This window comes from Cupressus sempervirens, chromosome 10, assembly GCF_028749045.1.
Source record: "Cupressus sempervirens isolate cs-2001-9-10 chromosome 10, ASM2874904v1, whole genome shotgun sequence".
NCBI classification, from domain to species: domain Eukaryota; kingdom Viridiplantae; phylum Streptophyta; class Pinopsida; order Cupressales; family Cupressaceae; genus Cupressus; species Cupressus sempervirens.
This window is the reverse complement of record NC_143127.1, coordinates 184528188-184543770: the sequence shown is the minus strand read 5'-3', so window position 1 is coordinate 184543770 and position 15583 is coordinate 184528188. Positions and strand designations below refer to the sequence as shown.

Below are 15583 nucleotides of genomic sequence, written 5' to 3'. Positions count from 1 at the left end.
CCCTATTCTTTTTGGCAAAGAATTTTCCCCAGCTCCCCACTAGGAATTATAGAAGATTGCTTAAAACTACAAAAAAGAAAGTTCAAAGTACCTTGAGATCTCAGATCTGGTTGTAGGGGAGCAGTTTGAGCATCAACATGCCTTGTGGGAGGTGTTTGAACATAATTAGCATGGTGGGTGGGAAGTTTTTGTAGTTGAGCAAGATTCTTGGGAAGCAAGACACAGGTGGGGTGTAGAACATACACACACGAGCTACTTGTGCAATAGTAGCCCATCCCTGACACACTTCCTCCGCAATTGGAGCACTGCATTTGACTGTGGAGGAACTATGTTAGGGATGGGCTACTATTAGTATTATTATGTATGTGGAGCATTGCATCTAACTATTAAATTATTCAACATGAACTAAAGTTTACTAGTGATCGGTATCAACTAAACTTTATTCAGAGCACTATTGAGTAAAGCTTAGTTGATGTCAAGTACCAACAAACTTTAGTTTGTGTCAATTAATTTCATAGTGGATGCTAAGCAACGTAGTATGTGTTGAGCATCAAAAGTTTGATAATGTCGAGCTACTGCATTACTTAAAAGATCGTGGATTCGATGAGTCTGAGTCAACAAGTTTGTTTTCTTGGATTGTGTGAACCAAGTAGAAGATAAGGTTGATGAGCTGGTGGTATAGAATTCAAGGTAAACCATTTTTAGGAAAATTCCAATGGATTCTAGGATAAGCTTCTAGAAGAGATATGAGATATGGGGTAGATACATTGTATCCTACCTAATCCATCCGAACCCTAAATTGAACGATGGAAAATGAGTGACAAAATATATTAATTTTCTATTTATAGGGATGGTTGGTCATGAATCAAGGTTGTCATGTGCAAGAACCTAAAGGAGACAAGGAGTTAACGGTTTTGCGTCATTAAGTGACCTAAGAGAAGAGTCTGCAATGACATGTTAAGCAAGAAGGCTTAAGGAGATAAATGCTTGAAGGCTGAACAAGCTATCAGAGTTGCAAAGTATGAAGGCCAAGCCAAATTGAGGACTGAATAGAGATCTACAAGATATAAGAGAAGTTGTAAGTTGTATCAAATCAAAGCCTTACTGTTACTCTCTAACAACTGTATCAGTCTAGGGTAAACCCTTTGGATTAAGGTTGACCTAACGATCATTTGTAATCCTTTAACCAGGTGACATTCCAAGTGAATTGTCTAATGTCCTCTAACAAGGCTCACTCCTAACAAGGTGATTGAAATCCTTAACAAGGTCACATTTAATAGTATGTATTGTAACCTTTAATAGGGTTGGCCTTTCATAGGGCATCACTTTAGAAGAGTGAAAAGAGCAGCATGTTACTGGTGGTTTTTCCCAAATTGGGTTTCCACATAAATCATTGTGTCAAGTGTGTTGATGAATCTATTATGTTTCATGCTTTAATTTTTTGCAAGTTGATTTGACAGTAACCTACAAGTTTTACGTGATTGCATAATTTTATGGATGCATGCATGAGTACAAATATTTTATGGGTTCACTAAGCTATGAAAATTTTTATTTATTCATCTAGACCTTGGATAACTAATTCACCGCCCCCCCCACCCCCCGAAGTTATTCTAAAGTATTCCAACAAAGATCACTTTAAAGATAACACTTTTGACAACAAACAAATTTATTAGTAAAAATTTAAAAAGTAATGTGGATATAAATTTGAAGATACAAATATTCCACTTTATGAAAGTAAGTTTCTATCAATAACTAAACATACTTTTTAGCCACCCTTAAACACCACACGCTAAGGATGAAATTATGATTGAAAAAATAAGTCAACTTTGACTATTTAACACTTCTAGCCTAGGAATAAAGACTTAGTGTGTGATGTTTTAGTCATATGATCTACTTTCCATCCTCAAAACTTTTGATTGTAATATTGTTAAAAGAACCTCGTGAAGATGCCAAGAACAACCAAGAGTACTTAAAGTTAGAATAGCATATATTCACATCTCAATGTAAATGATCAAATTATTAGGTTATCAATTTTTTTATAAGGATAAGCTAATTAGTTACTCTAAACTAAAGTTAACAATTTTCAAAACTAATATTAATATGGCCCTTACAATATATTATTGACCACACTAATCATTATTTTCCAATAATCATCTATAAGATTAACCTCTATAAATCTAAATTTATAAAGTTAATCTATAGTGTTATATCACAACATCTATATAGGTTCTCACAATTTAGTGTTGATTGAATACAATAGAAAGGTTTAGATTAGTGATCAACTTACTCATTTGTAATATTTATGAAATTGTATAGTTCTAAAAAAATCGTTGTAGGATTAGATTATACTCATTTTATAAATATGTCAATCTGTATGGCATACGACGATATAAAGTTAAAATCCAATTTGTCATTGCTTAATCTTAATGGCGGTCTTGGTCACTAAGTAATTGTCTACAAACTATACAAAATAAAATTCAAACAAGGCAGCAAAGCAACAAGAAAATCATTTAGTAAAAGGAAACTACGAGAAGTTTCAAAAAAGAAAAAATCAAGATATATATAATTTGCATCTATAGTGAATGCAAGTCTTTGAGCAAGACTGAATGTTTTCTTGACCCTCTTCTTTCCTACAATTGCCAATTTGAGCGAAGGAACAGTGTAAAACTTTATTAATATTCAATAAAAAGTATTGGCTTTTTCCTTTTACTAATTAAATAATAATAATAATAATTAACCAACTTAAAATGAATTTTTACATTCACATACTTTTGTCAGACAAATATTATAGGTAGTTGTATAAAAAATGTATACTTTTTCACAATTAGATTTTCAAACAAACTTAATATTTGTTTTAAAACTAGGCAAGAGCCTATAACACAAGATAAATTGTGAGCCTCTTATTTGGGAGGTCTTGGGTTTGAGCCTACTCGAGCCTAATAAATAATAGTACTAATTAATCACAAATATATGAAAATAAAAGTTTATGAGTAAAACTCAATTATTATCTAAGTTTAAATTTTATAACATAAGAATAAATTTAAGAATTGTCAAGCCAAAATATACATTTTCTATACTATGAAATCCACTCAATTTTTATGATAAAAATACATCTTCAAAAATTCTTTTAAATGTATTTTACCTACATCTAAAACAACCAAAATACTAATCAAAATCATAAATTTTAGAAATCTTTTTTGAATAAATTTTACTTAAACTTTGATCAAAATGCACTACAATAGTTCAATTTTGTAAACAAGTTAAAATACAGACTGGTGTTGAATTTCTCTAGTAACACTAATGATACTAGCTATATTTCATATCCTTGAAATTATCCCACTTAATCAGGTAAAACCAAGTCAGCAAAGGCAGCTCCAAAACTTGTGGGGTCTCCAGTGATGACTCCAAGTCCGAGATTTAACAGACATTTACCACCTCGCAAAGCGAGTCTCTGACATATATGATTATGATCAACTTTGTCTGTAATATAGAAAATTCAATGATATTTAGATCAAGAAAACAAGCAAATGGATTTTAAAAATTTAGTTTGCACAAAGATATATGTTGAAGGAAATATAATTATAATATTCTCATTAAATCCTATTCATTTAACTAATAGGAATTAGTATTATCTTATCACAAATATGTATTAAATTTTTACATATGTTACATTTTATTCTTAAATTATAAATCGGGGTGGGCCAGTAAGGGTGGGTTTAGATCTTGAAACTCTTAATTAGAAAATGTTTCAAAATTGATTGTTTAAATTTTTTTAATAGTTAATATTACATATCAAACATTATGATCTATGATCAAAAGAGAATAATGTATTATTATATTTATTTTTAATTATTTATAAATTTGATTAGTAATTCTTTATTATGAACATTTATAATCAAATAACACGGTCCTCAATAAATTAAGAAAGTTAAAAACAATTGAGAAAACAAATCCTTTTAGAAATTTTAAGGAAAATAAAAAGAAATTACTTTATTACCAACTTTACATGATCTATCATCACCAAAAGATTAAAGACCATAAAAATAAGAAATAAGAAATAAAACACGATGATCCCTGTTCTTGTTGGCAAAGAATTTTCCACATCTTCTACTAGGAATTATATAAGATAGCTTAAAACTACAGAAAAGAAAGTTCAAAGTACCTTGAGATTTCAGATCTGGTTGTAGGGGAGCAGTTTGAGCATCAACATGCCTCGTGGGAGGTGTTTGAGTATAATTAGCGTTGCGTGTGGGAGGTGTTTGCAGTTGAGCAAGGCTCCTGGGAAGCAAGGCACAGGTGGGGTGCAGAGCGTACCCACAAGAGCTGCTTGAGCAATAGTAGCCCATTCCTGACACACTTCCTCCACAGTCCGAGCACTGCATCTGACTACCGCCGGGAGGCCTCGTTTGGAAATGGACAGAGTTTCCGTTGCCGCCATGGAAACTGTGGTCGAGAGAGGGAGGAGCCGTGGCGCAGCATTCGTGGAGATCAAAATTACAATCAGCGCATCTGTACCCGCACCCGTGCACACCCTCTCCACATCCACTGCATACAAAGCCAACTGGATATCGAACAAAGGTCAGCCAGTGCTCTGGGTGGCTGGGATGATGCATCATCTTCTGCATCTTGATCACTACAAACTCGGCGCCTACCCAGCTACAATGCGTGAAAACTAAAAGCAAAGACACATTTCATAGCGTATGGAACTTTCAAACCTTATTAAATTGTTCACCGCAAAATTAGTGACGCATCCGTGGAATATAATAATGTTTTGAGCAAAGATTTGGGTGGTCTTTTCTCAGAAGTCATCTCGTCGTCCTTGACCCGGCGAAAGTAGGTTGATGTCGACTTTACAATTCAATCTTTCCACTTACGTTGGAATTTTACTAATTTTTTAAGTCCGTCCAATACGAAGGAAACATCCCCGCAATTCATAACAAAGACTTGGACCCGCCATATGAGTGTAGTGGAAATGTTTTTTTGTTTTTTTTGGGGGTTTTTTATTTCTCGCGAGTTCTCTCATATTCGACGTCCTTCACACGGCGGAAGTAGGTCAGTATAGACTTTCTAACAACCAGTCGTTCAAGTTACTCTAGAAATCCATGACAATTCTGATATACCTTGGGAAAGGTGGATAGACAAAATAAAGTGAAATGGAAAAATACTCAAAGTGCTGTGGCAGTAATATATTTTGTTAAACCATTTTGTCCATATCAATAATATTACAAGATGCCTCTATTTATAAAGGTCTTTGATTATTTCTAGAACATTTAAATTAACTGACATAGAACAAATAGACTTTTCTATAACTATCTAAACATAAATGACTTCTAAAACTTTACAAAACTAAATATTAATTTGACCTAACCCTATTCTAACTGGAGTTTCTAGAATCCTCTTGTATGCTTTTACATTTCATTTGAGAGGGAAATTACGCATTCCAACAATTACGTTGTTATTTCAAGTCATTTTTCAAAAGTCCATCCAATGCAAAAATCTCTGCAAATCATATACCCATGCCCTATCTTCCATTATGTGGGTGCAACCAATTTTCTTGTCAATTTAAGTGTATGGTGCACTTTGTTAGGGAGCCACCCTTAAATGCCACACAGTAAGGAAGAAATTAAGCTTGGAAAAATAAGTTAAATTTGACTATTTAACACTTTTAGCTTAGCAATCAAGCCTTGGTGTGTGATGTTTAAGCTATCCATTGTTATGGGGTGTAATTCTATAAGAACCCAAAGGCATAAAAAGAGATTTTTCAAGGCCTTAGGAACAATCCCAATGGTTGGACTAAATTGAGATGGTCATTTGAGCTAGTTGAGTGGCTAAGAACTCGATCACTTTCACCTTTCAGAAGAAAAAACATATGCCACATAATACAAGGTTTAGAAACTATGCCAATATGTTTGGTCTAGTCTGTGAATGGTAGTTGAGATGTGACTAATGTTTTCAAAGATGAGTGATAGTTCTAGATTAATTATGGCTATATAACATGAGATAAATAGATGTCATTATCAAGAATTTGTGTTAGGTTTGATTTGTTAGTTTATAAAATAAAAATTGTGTTAGGTTTGATTTGTTAGTACATAAATAATGTTATCTGTTGATAGATAAAGAGGGAGAGGTATATGTGTAGTGAGATGGAATAATAAATTTATGTAGAAAGCCAAAGATATACTACAATGCACTTGTACATGAGTAGGTAACATATGATCCTACTCCATTTATATGTTGTCTTAGGATCAATAGATTCATCACTATGACATATATAAACATTTAGCTAAATATTATTCTCATACAATTTTCTCAAGCTAATCTCTATCCAAAATGCACTAAAGACAAAACAAAGTGAATTTTTTTTTTTTTTTTTTAGATTCACAAAAAAGTCGTGATTTTTTTCCAATTTTTTTTGTTGTTTTCAACTACAAACTATGTATATCATTAAAATCAAATGCTGAAATTTTCAAAAATATTCATGATGTTTTCAATTTTTTGAAAATTGGTCAACTGTTTGGATGGAGGATAGTTGCATCCATTTTCTCATAACCATCACTCATTATGTTCTATTTGAATTTTTTCTTATCATATGTTTACATGATGCTCACATCAAACATCAAAAAGTTCTAAGTTGTGTATGGAATCTATTTTTTTCTATTATACCATTTGTTTAGTGTTATATGGCTACAATTAGCCAAATTATGCATATATAATATAAATTCTTTGATTATTTTCTCTCAAATTTAAATATTTTTAGTGTTTGTGACATTTCAAATAATGTCAAATACATCATATTTATTATCTCCTCCAAATTAGACTAGAGTTAATGTGAACTTGACACTTGAACTATTATGAGTTATTAATGATCACAATCAACTTTATTACAATATTACTAAACATAACAATTTCAAATCATAAAGTATAATTGTGATAGGTTGTCTATCATTATTAATACATTTCTTCCTTGCAAATAATAAATTACTAGATATTATGTTGACAAAATATCACGCCATTAATCCTATGTTCTAGTAAAATTATTTTATTTCTATGAAAAAACAGATAAAATGAATTGGTTTAATTTTTAAAATTCTTCCTTAACATCAAAAATGTCCCATAATTGTAGCATATATTCTAAACTATCAATCTTTGTACCTTTATAATTTTATCTCTAAATATGATTAAAAAAATATTAACTTTATACAATATATTAAATATATTTTTAAGGTCAAAATTCATAAACTAATAATTGAACATTATAATGCAAATTCCATGTAATTCTAAACCTAAATAACTATCATTATAACTTAATACATTACATCTTTATTTGAAAATTGGATGAAAATAAACTAAATCCCCCAATGTAAGAAGAAAGCATATTCAAACTGGGAGAAAATTAATATTGAATTATAGATGTTAAGGAGAGCTACCAAAATAGCACGCTGAACATGGCAGTTAAGAAAAGCTATTTATCCCATACTCTACTACTACTTAGTACAGTTGATGAATGGACACTTCTGATATTACTTTTGAGAAGAAAGAGAGGGGGCTCAAATATTGCAGAGCAAACAGTTTATCAGTAATCACAGTAAACTGATGAAAGATTCTGGAGAAGGTGGCAGCGCAATCTGAACTGTTCCTTCCAACATCTGAACAACCTTTTTCATTGATGGCCTCAACGATGGGTTCTCTTGAATGCACCAAAGACCCACTAAAACCATTCTTTCCAGCTGACTGGAATCAATTATGATGTCCTCTGATCGCTGCTTCTCCATTAATTTCTCAAGCGAGTTCTGTTTCAAACAATCGTAAACCCACTCGGATAGGAACATTTCTTTTTCGGGGGCGTCTAATTTGATGGCTTTCCTGCAGCAAATGATTTCCAATAACATCACGCCAAAGCTGTAGACATCCACTTTGACAGTGATTGCCATGTTTTTGTGCCACTCTGGCGCTATGTACCCCCTTGTTCCCCGACCTCCTGTAAACGTTCGAGTCTGCTCCGCCTTCATCAATTTCACCAACCCAAAATCTGCAATCTTTGGATTGAAGTTGTCGTCCAGCAAGATGTTCTGAGGCTTTATATCGCAGTGCACAATCTGCGCTGTGCATTCTTCGTGCAGATACAGGATGCCCCTTGCCGTCCCCTTGGCGATTTCAACGCGCGTCCTCCAACTCAGAAAGCTGCTATCTACAAATAAAGTCTTGTCGAGAGACCCATTTGAGATGTATTCGTAGACAAGAAGCTTGTGAGAGTCTTGATCGCAGAAGCCATAAATCTGAACAAGATTCTTGTGATGGCTCATGCCTATCACGCTCATCTCCGTCCTAAACTGCTTCTCCGCCAGACCATCGGGAAGCAGTTTATCCAGAGTCTTCACGGCAATTGCCATGCCGTCAGGCAGGGTGCCTTTATAAACTAGTCCAAAGGCACCGCTTCCTATCTCTTCTCTGAAACCTCCTGTGGCGAATTCTATATCCTTGTAAGAAAACGCTGCTAAACCCTCCTCAGCGGCATCCTCGATTTTTCCTCGACCGCACCAGCAGAAACAAATAGCTACTACTGATGCTGCCACAAGTGCCGAAGAGCAGACAATCAGGCTTATCCCGATCACCAGACGCTGCTCCACTTTGCCTTTCCCCTTGCTACCCTCTTTTGGCAGGAGAGGAAGCGGTGAGTGGAGTTTTCCCTTTACTTTCACGAATGTTTTTGCTTCAGCTTTTGAACCTTGATAGCCATCAACCAGAGGCAAACGTTTCTTGCGACACAATAGATCCTCGAGTCCAAATGTAACTACTGTGCACATACAGTCGTCCATGCAGGCCTTCTTGCATTCCATCTCGGTGATATTATTCAGCACCATGTAGTCGTTGCTCAAGTCCGTTGCGTAGCTGAAGTCTGTCTTCCAATCAGTGTGGTCAAGCTTATACATGACAGCGGTGACGGTCTCAGAGCAGCTCTGACCCGGGGGTGATTCGGGCGAGCATCCCCTGAAATGGTCGTCATTGTCAGTGAAATGGAAGCCCGGAGGACAAATGCAGATGGGCTGGTTCATGCTACTCGCTTGACACACGCCACTGGGCCCGCACTGGCCTTTCACCTCAAAGCACGGATCATTCACAGCTTGCCATTCAGATGACCAGGAAGTATCGCCCTCTGCGTTCCAAACATACATCCCCAGAATCCCATCGCTCTCCAGCGTCAGTCTGCGCAGAAAACGCCCGCTTTCTGTCTCGACATCAGTCAAGTTTTTAATTCTGGTGCCGTTGTCCAAATACATGTCTCCACTGTCATCAAATATCAGGTCGACGGGATTGTCGAAATATCGATAGGTGTTGGAAGACCAGTAAGCTCCTTGCTGCTCGCCCACGCGCTCAACTGGATAGAGAACCAAATTGCCGTCCTCTTGTAAGACCAGCTCGAACCGTCCCGATGAATAGTTTGTAGCAGAAACCTTGGAATACATGGTAGACTTCCACTTGAGTATCTGACCCGGCAAGAGCGTATCTGTAGGAAAATCAAAGCTCTGCCAGACGTGGGCACCTGTGTGATTAAACACCACGAAATTGCCAGTGTCGAGCAACGCTGCCTTAGATACATTTAGACCTCCAGAGGGACTTGCGGTCCACAGCGGCGTTCTTTTGGAATCCAACAGCTGAAGTCCCGCTGCAGAGAGCTGCAGAGTAGACCCTTCTTCAACTGTAAGTCCTCTATCGCCCTTTTTTACCGTCCACGCCAGAGTTTTATCGGAGATGTTATCAAACCAGACGCCTACTATGTAGACAGCAGGAGAGATGGTATAGAATCCAAATGCAAATTCTCCATTAGACGAAATCCATTTAGAATTTCTAGAATTAGCAGTAAGAGATGAGCCAATAGAGATATAATCTGTGTCATGAATGGGCTCAGCCAACGCGACTAGGCACATCACTAGAGACGTAATGGCAATGAGGGGGAGCAATGGAAAAACTTCCATTGATTCTGGGGTTTACAAAGAAAGCCAGCAGAGTAAATTATTCGTAGCTAGAATAAAAAAGGAATTTTGAAGTAGATATGTTACAGTATTACCGTCTTGGAGTCTACATTTATAAATTGCGCCGTGGGTGAGAGAGGTAGACATTTCCTAGTCGTGGACGTAATTTGTTGTGAAAAGTCTGGTGCCGTATAGCCACGGGCTTGTTTTTCTGGTAAGATCTCGCAACGTCCTTGACACGGCGAAACTGGCGGGTCCACAATATTTCACTGTCTGCGCAGTCGCGATTCTTACCCAATTGGTATAGACTCGTTTGTTGTACTTGTACCAAGCCATAATGTATTTATCTATGTACTAATAAATTGTTTTGTCCTAATGAAAACTAATTATTTTCAGTTTGATTTTTTTAAATTAAATTGTTTATTTATTAAATTATTTTGTTATACAAATTAGTCACTGACAAATGATTTCTTAAATGGTTTTATTGTTATAAGAAGTGTTATTTTGAAAGTGTAATTTGTGCAATCTTTCTCAACATTTCTTTTTACAATTTCTATTTAAAATGTTTTTTTCTAATATTAAGCTCTTCAATAGGCTTATATTAGTGAGTACTTCATTTCTAAATTTTGATATACAAATTTAATCATATAATTGACAAATTCAAGGTCATATCTCGTTTTTAAGTTTTGTTATGCATGTTATATTATTAATTTACAAATTCAAGGTGAACATATCATTTCTATGTTTTCTTTTGCAAATTCTACTATGCAAATTTTCAATCTATGGTCGCTTACCTTCAAACATCTTCCAATTCAACAACACAATTGGGAATCCTATTTTGGACATAAATTTGATGGTCAACAACCTATCTTCACTCTGAAGAAATCATCCATGCTACCTAGGAGTGCATCCAAGTATTTACAAATTATGCCTTTTTTTGGAAATCCTGCTCAAATTATGAGGTAAATTCTCACAGTGCTACTACATAATTTTTATGAATGTACTTCAGTGACCATAGTAAAGGTAGGGTTGTACCTCCTCATTTAGATTAATTCATACTTATTTATTTAATGTCTTTATTTTTAGTACCATTTCTATAATAAAGGTTTTTCTTCTTAAATATTTTTTCGGAAAAGAAATTATGTGTAAATGACACACAAGATTTGTTATCCATGAAGTATGCTAGGTAGAGATGTTTTTAATACAAGCATTGAACCAAGCTTTGATCAAGTTTTCATGGTGGGTTTGACTATTATACTGGAAAACATTTCACTAGCCACAATGAGCTTGCTCTTGTAAAATGATTAAAAAGAAAAAAAAAATCCATTAGAATGAGATAACAACAAATGAGTGTATTCCATCAACTTCATTTCACATCTTCACCATTTGCATGAGATGATAATTATGGAACTCGTCTAATGAGTTTCGCATATCTTCATCACCTCTTCTCAAGGTCTCTTAACACCCAATGCCAAAAGAACAAGGTTGGTTTTCTTGTTACCTTGGTAAATATTTATTTTTCCTAATATTAATTTAAGTTTCATCTTCAATATTCTCTAATGAAATTCTGACATTTTTTTACAGTTTATTAAGTTTATTTCACTTGTGATTTTTTAAAATGTTTTATCATTCCATTTTCATTTGGCCTTTATTGTTGCAATAAAGGTTTCATTCTTAACTTTAAATCTTTCTCAATGAGTTTATTTGTGATTTTTTGTATTATTTCTTGTAATGATTAAGGTTTTCTTTATTGATTTTTTTTTAATTAGAGATAATTAGTAACTTTTATGGTAAAATGCAAGTTAAAATGAACAATCTAAGCTATATTTTATGATTCGATTAAATGTTGATTGTCAAATCCATTTTCAACTAAAAGATATTTATGTTTTAGACCATTTTGTACTAATTATGAAATTACAATGCAAAGAAAATTAACCATGAAAATAGATTTCATGCATAATTTGTTCAAATTCATTTCTTTCTTTAGAAATTGAATAAGTTGGAATTAGTGAAAACCAAAACATGTAGATTTATGCCTCAAAGATTGAAATACATAATGCAATTCATGTAAGTATTGTTTGAACAACTTAAGATGAAATATTAATATTTTTTCAATTGTTCTTTAAATATATTTATATGTAAAATCTATTTTCAAATATTAATATTTAAAATAAATAATAAATTTATAAAGATATTTAAAGAGATATTTTAATATTTTAAAGAGATGAGCTTAATATTTTTTATAAATTTATAGTATCTATTTTTTTAGGAGGCTATTTAATTTTGTGTATTTTGATTTTACTAGTATAAAAACCTTTATTAGCATAAAAATTATCTATTTAAATTGTTAAAGAGTCTAAATAAATAATAAATTGATAATTTTTTTTGTGTTTGATAACAGTACCTTTACTTAAAATAATTTGTATGACTAAAAATTATAATGAAAATAACATATTCTATAAAATCTAAAAAAATTAAAAAGGAAATAAATGTAATATAAAATTACAAATTAGATTTTTTTAAATATTTTATGATATTTATCAATCTATTAAAATAAAATGTTGTGATAATAAATATCTTGAGTGTACAATTAAACAATTTGTAAGATTAAAAATAATAATGAAAATAAGGTATTCTATAAAATCTTTTAAAAAATTTAAAAAGAGATAAATTTAATATAAAATTAAAAATATATATTTTTTCATATTTTATGATATTTATCAATCTATTAAAATTAAATTTTGTGCTATTAAATTTATCAAGTGTAATATACTTTTTGTTTTAGTTAGGGTGTGATTAGTCTATTAAATATTAAATTAATATAAGATTGAAAGATAACAATAATAAATGAAAAATAAACTCTATTAAATTTCAAAAAATAATAAAATAATGTCTATACAATTATTGAAGAAAATGTATCTTTTCACATTGTGTAAATTTTATTATACTTATAGGCAACAACATCAAACACAATGGTGAGTTGTGAGTCACTTGTGTGAGAGGTCTTAGGTTAGAGTCTACTTGATCTTAATGAATAATAAAAATAATTAATCTACACAAATTAAATTAATAAGTAATTCATCTTTGGCCCATTACCCATTAGAAAAATAACAATTGATCATACTTATTGGTTTATCATGTTGAAACTCTCTATTGATATTTTAGTATGTTATAATGTCACTGTCCTTTAGTTAGATAATTATAAATCCATTTAAAACTATATTTAATTTGTGAAGAATAATAAGTAATTTAACCAAATTCAAAATAAATTTGAAGAGAAATAGGCATAACCATAAACAAGCATTTTTTTCTTTTAATTTTTCAAAATCTCATCACAATTATTATTAGCATATCAATCAAAGTCTCTACTTGCATTTCACAATTAACATTATAGTTCCACTTACCTAAATGACTAGAAAATGATAAGTCCACTAAATAACATGATTGATTTGCAAAGTACAATTAAAAGTAAAAACAATTAAGACATTGAAAAGATAATATATTGTGATTTCTATTTAGATGATTTAGAATGATATTATATTTTAGTACTTTGGTTAGTGTAATATATATATATATATATATATATATATATAGAAAGAGAGAGAGAGAGAGAGAGAGAGAGAGAGAGAGAATCTACGTCTACATGTTTTGTCAAGTATTACGTCCTTGTGTCAAGGGTTCCATGTCAAGGTATTATACTAGAATACCCAACACTAGAATTTCAAGTTAGTTCAACATAACAACTAGTGTTTATTGGCATGTACAATAGTTTTAAATCTAATTCTTGAATTTGTGATACTTCTTCAACCTAGTACAATTCACACAAACTCTTAGTAAGCTTAAGACTACATGTGACCAACAAGGCAAGAGTGATTAACAACAAATTGTACTCAAGATTCTGCATTAGCCCTTCAAATTGATCCACTAAATATAGAAACACATATGTAAATGGAAATAGCAATAATATGGTTACTATATTCTTGAAATTGATGAATATATGTTATCATAAACACAAATATCATTTAGCTCCCAATAATACTTCACACAAACTCTGCTAATGCTAAAACTCACTATAATAGTTGTATTGTAGAAAACTCTTAATTTTTTTTCCTTTCTTTATTTACATTTTTTATACCATTATTGCTTAACAATGTGCTATAACTATCCTCTACAAATTTACCATTCTCTAATGAAAAATCCAAGACTTCACTGCAAAATCGAACCTTTGTCTAGTGATGCAATATTGGAAATAGAAATGACGTAAATCCTTACTTATAAAATTTACCTTTAACCTAGATTCCTCTTGATTGTAGTTTTCAACACAAAAGAGATATTTATCCTTGAAGTCCTTGAGGAAACTCTCCAAACAATCTTATCAATTCATATAATTATGAATGTACTTGAAAGAGAAGTATTGAATATCTTTTATAACACTCTCACAAGATCTCAGGCACTCATTTTGCCATCGTTTTGCCAATATGAAAAAAAACATTACACCCTTTTATAATTCATTTCTCTCTATGTTATAAAATAAAAAAGAGCATTTTATTTTAAAAAAATCCCCACATGACTATAATCTAGTATTAATAAAGCTCAACATTTAAATTTAAGTTCATAAATAAATGGTATCAAGAAAATTGTAATTCCTACGATATTATAATTCCTATGTCGATAAATAGATGAAATTCATTGGAATTTTTGGATTTAGAAGAAAGAGGTGAGCCAATAAGGATATCGTTTGGGTTAATGAGCTGAGCCAACGCGGCTACGAGCATCACCAGACTCGTGGAAATGGAGGGCAGCAATGGATTTACTGCTACCAGGAGAGAGAACGTGTAAGGAAAACTGGAGTATGTTCTTTGGTGGAGGCTACATTAATAAATTGAGGCTCGTGGATGAGAGGTAGACATTTCTTGGTGAGCAGGCGGAGTCGTGTAATAGGATGTCACGAGTGTCCCACTTAATTAGCGTTGAAAAGTCTGGTGCCGGGAAAAGAAGAGCGATGCAGTTGAAATGGACGACCACTTCATCTGGCAAGTCATGTCAAACATCAGCTGACGCGGAGAGTCATAAGCTAACAACGCATTTAAGTCCGTTAACAAGCATTCGTAGACGCATGTGAGTGTTCTAGAAAGATTTTTGGTAGCTTTTCTCACGAGTCCTCTCCTACTATTCACGGGGAAAGTGGGTGCGTTCTTATTACTAACTAGCAACCACACCTTATTAAAGTGCAATAGGTTTGTCGAATAGATTTTTAGAAAACAAAAGGCTGGCATATTTTTTCAATACAATATCATTATCCAAATCGTAAACACAATTCTAACCTTAACCTATTATCCTAATCTTAACTATAATTAAAAATTTAACTTTAACCATCAAACTAACCATATTCCTAAATGTAACCTCTCATAACAGTAACTATGATAATCTCTTAAATCTAACTCTTAAACCTTATTGACAACCCTAACCCCAACCTTAGTTCTAACCCTATCCTAACCCAAATATTAAAAACCCTAGTAAAAATTAATGTGAGGGCTACCAAGTTTCATGTTTGGTTACAATTTAACATGTACGATGATAGATTCACGAAGGATAATAAACCTATAGTCTAG

At 32.6% G+C, this 15583-nt stretch overlaps 2 protein-coding genes across 2 annotated transcripts; both read right to left on the bottom strand.

The window, feature by feature from the left end:
- Positions 1–3182: 3182 nt before the first annotated feature.
- Positions 3183–4745, bottom strand: LOC149533251 (uncharacterized). Its single transcript, XM_089804485.1, has 2 exons — positions 4163–4745; positions 3183–3480 (listed from the first exon to the last, which is right to left on the bottom strand). Exons 1-2 carry the CDS (start codon positions 4623–4625, stop codon positions 3341–3343), a joined length of 603 nt encoding a protein of 200 aa, XP_089660611.1. The 5' UTR covers positions 4626–4745; the 3' UTR covers positions 3183–3340.
- A 2631-nt stretch (positions 4746–7376) lies between these two features.
- On the bottom strand, positions 7377–10040 carry LOC149533250 (G-type lectin S-receptor-like serine/threonine-protein kinase LECRK3). Its single transcript, XM_089803912.1, has one exon. The coding sequence runs from the start codon at positions 9972–9974 to the stop codon at positions 7581–7583; it is 2394 nt and encodes a 797-aa protein (XP_089660038.1). The 5' UTR covers positions 9975–10040; the 3' UTR covers positions 7377–7580.
- Between the last annotated feature and the right edge of the window lie 5543 nt (positions 10041–15583).

Coding starts and splice junctions, on each gene's coding strand:
- LOC149533251 (XM_089804485.1), bottom strand. CDS start 4,625: ATGCAGAAGATGATGCATCATCCCAGCCACCCAGAGCACTGGCTGACC. Junction 3,481..4,162: donor ACCAGATCTGAAATCTCAAG/GTACTTTGAACT, acceptor TCTATATTACAG/ACAAAGTTGATCATAATCAT.
- LOC149533250 (XM_089803912.1), bottom strand. CDS start 9,974: ATGGAAGTTTTTCCATTGCTCCCCCTCATTGCCATTACGTCTCTAGTG.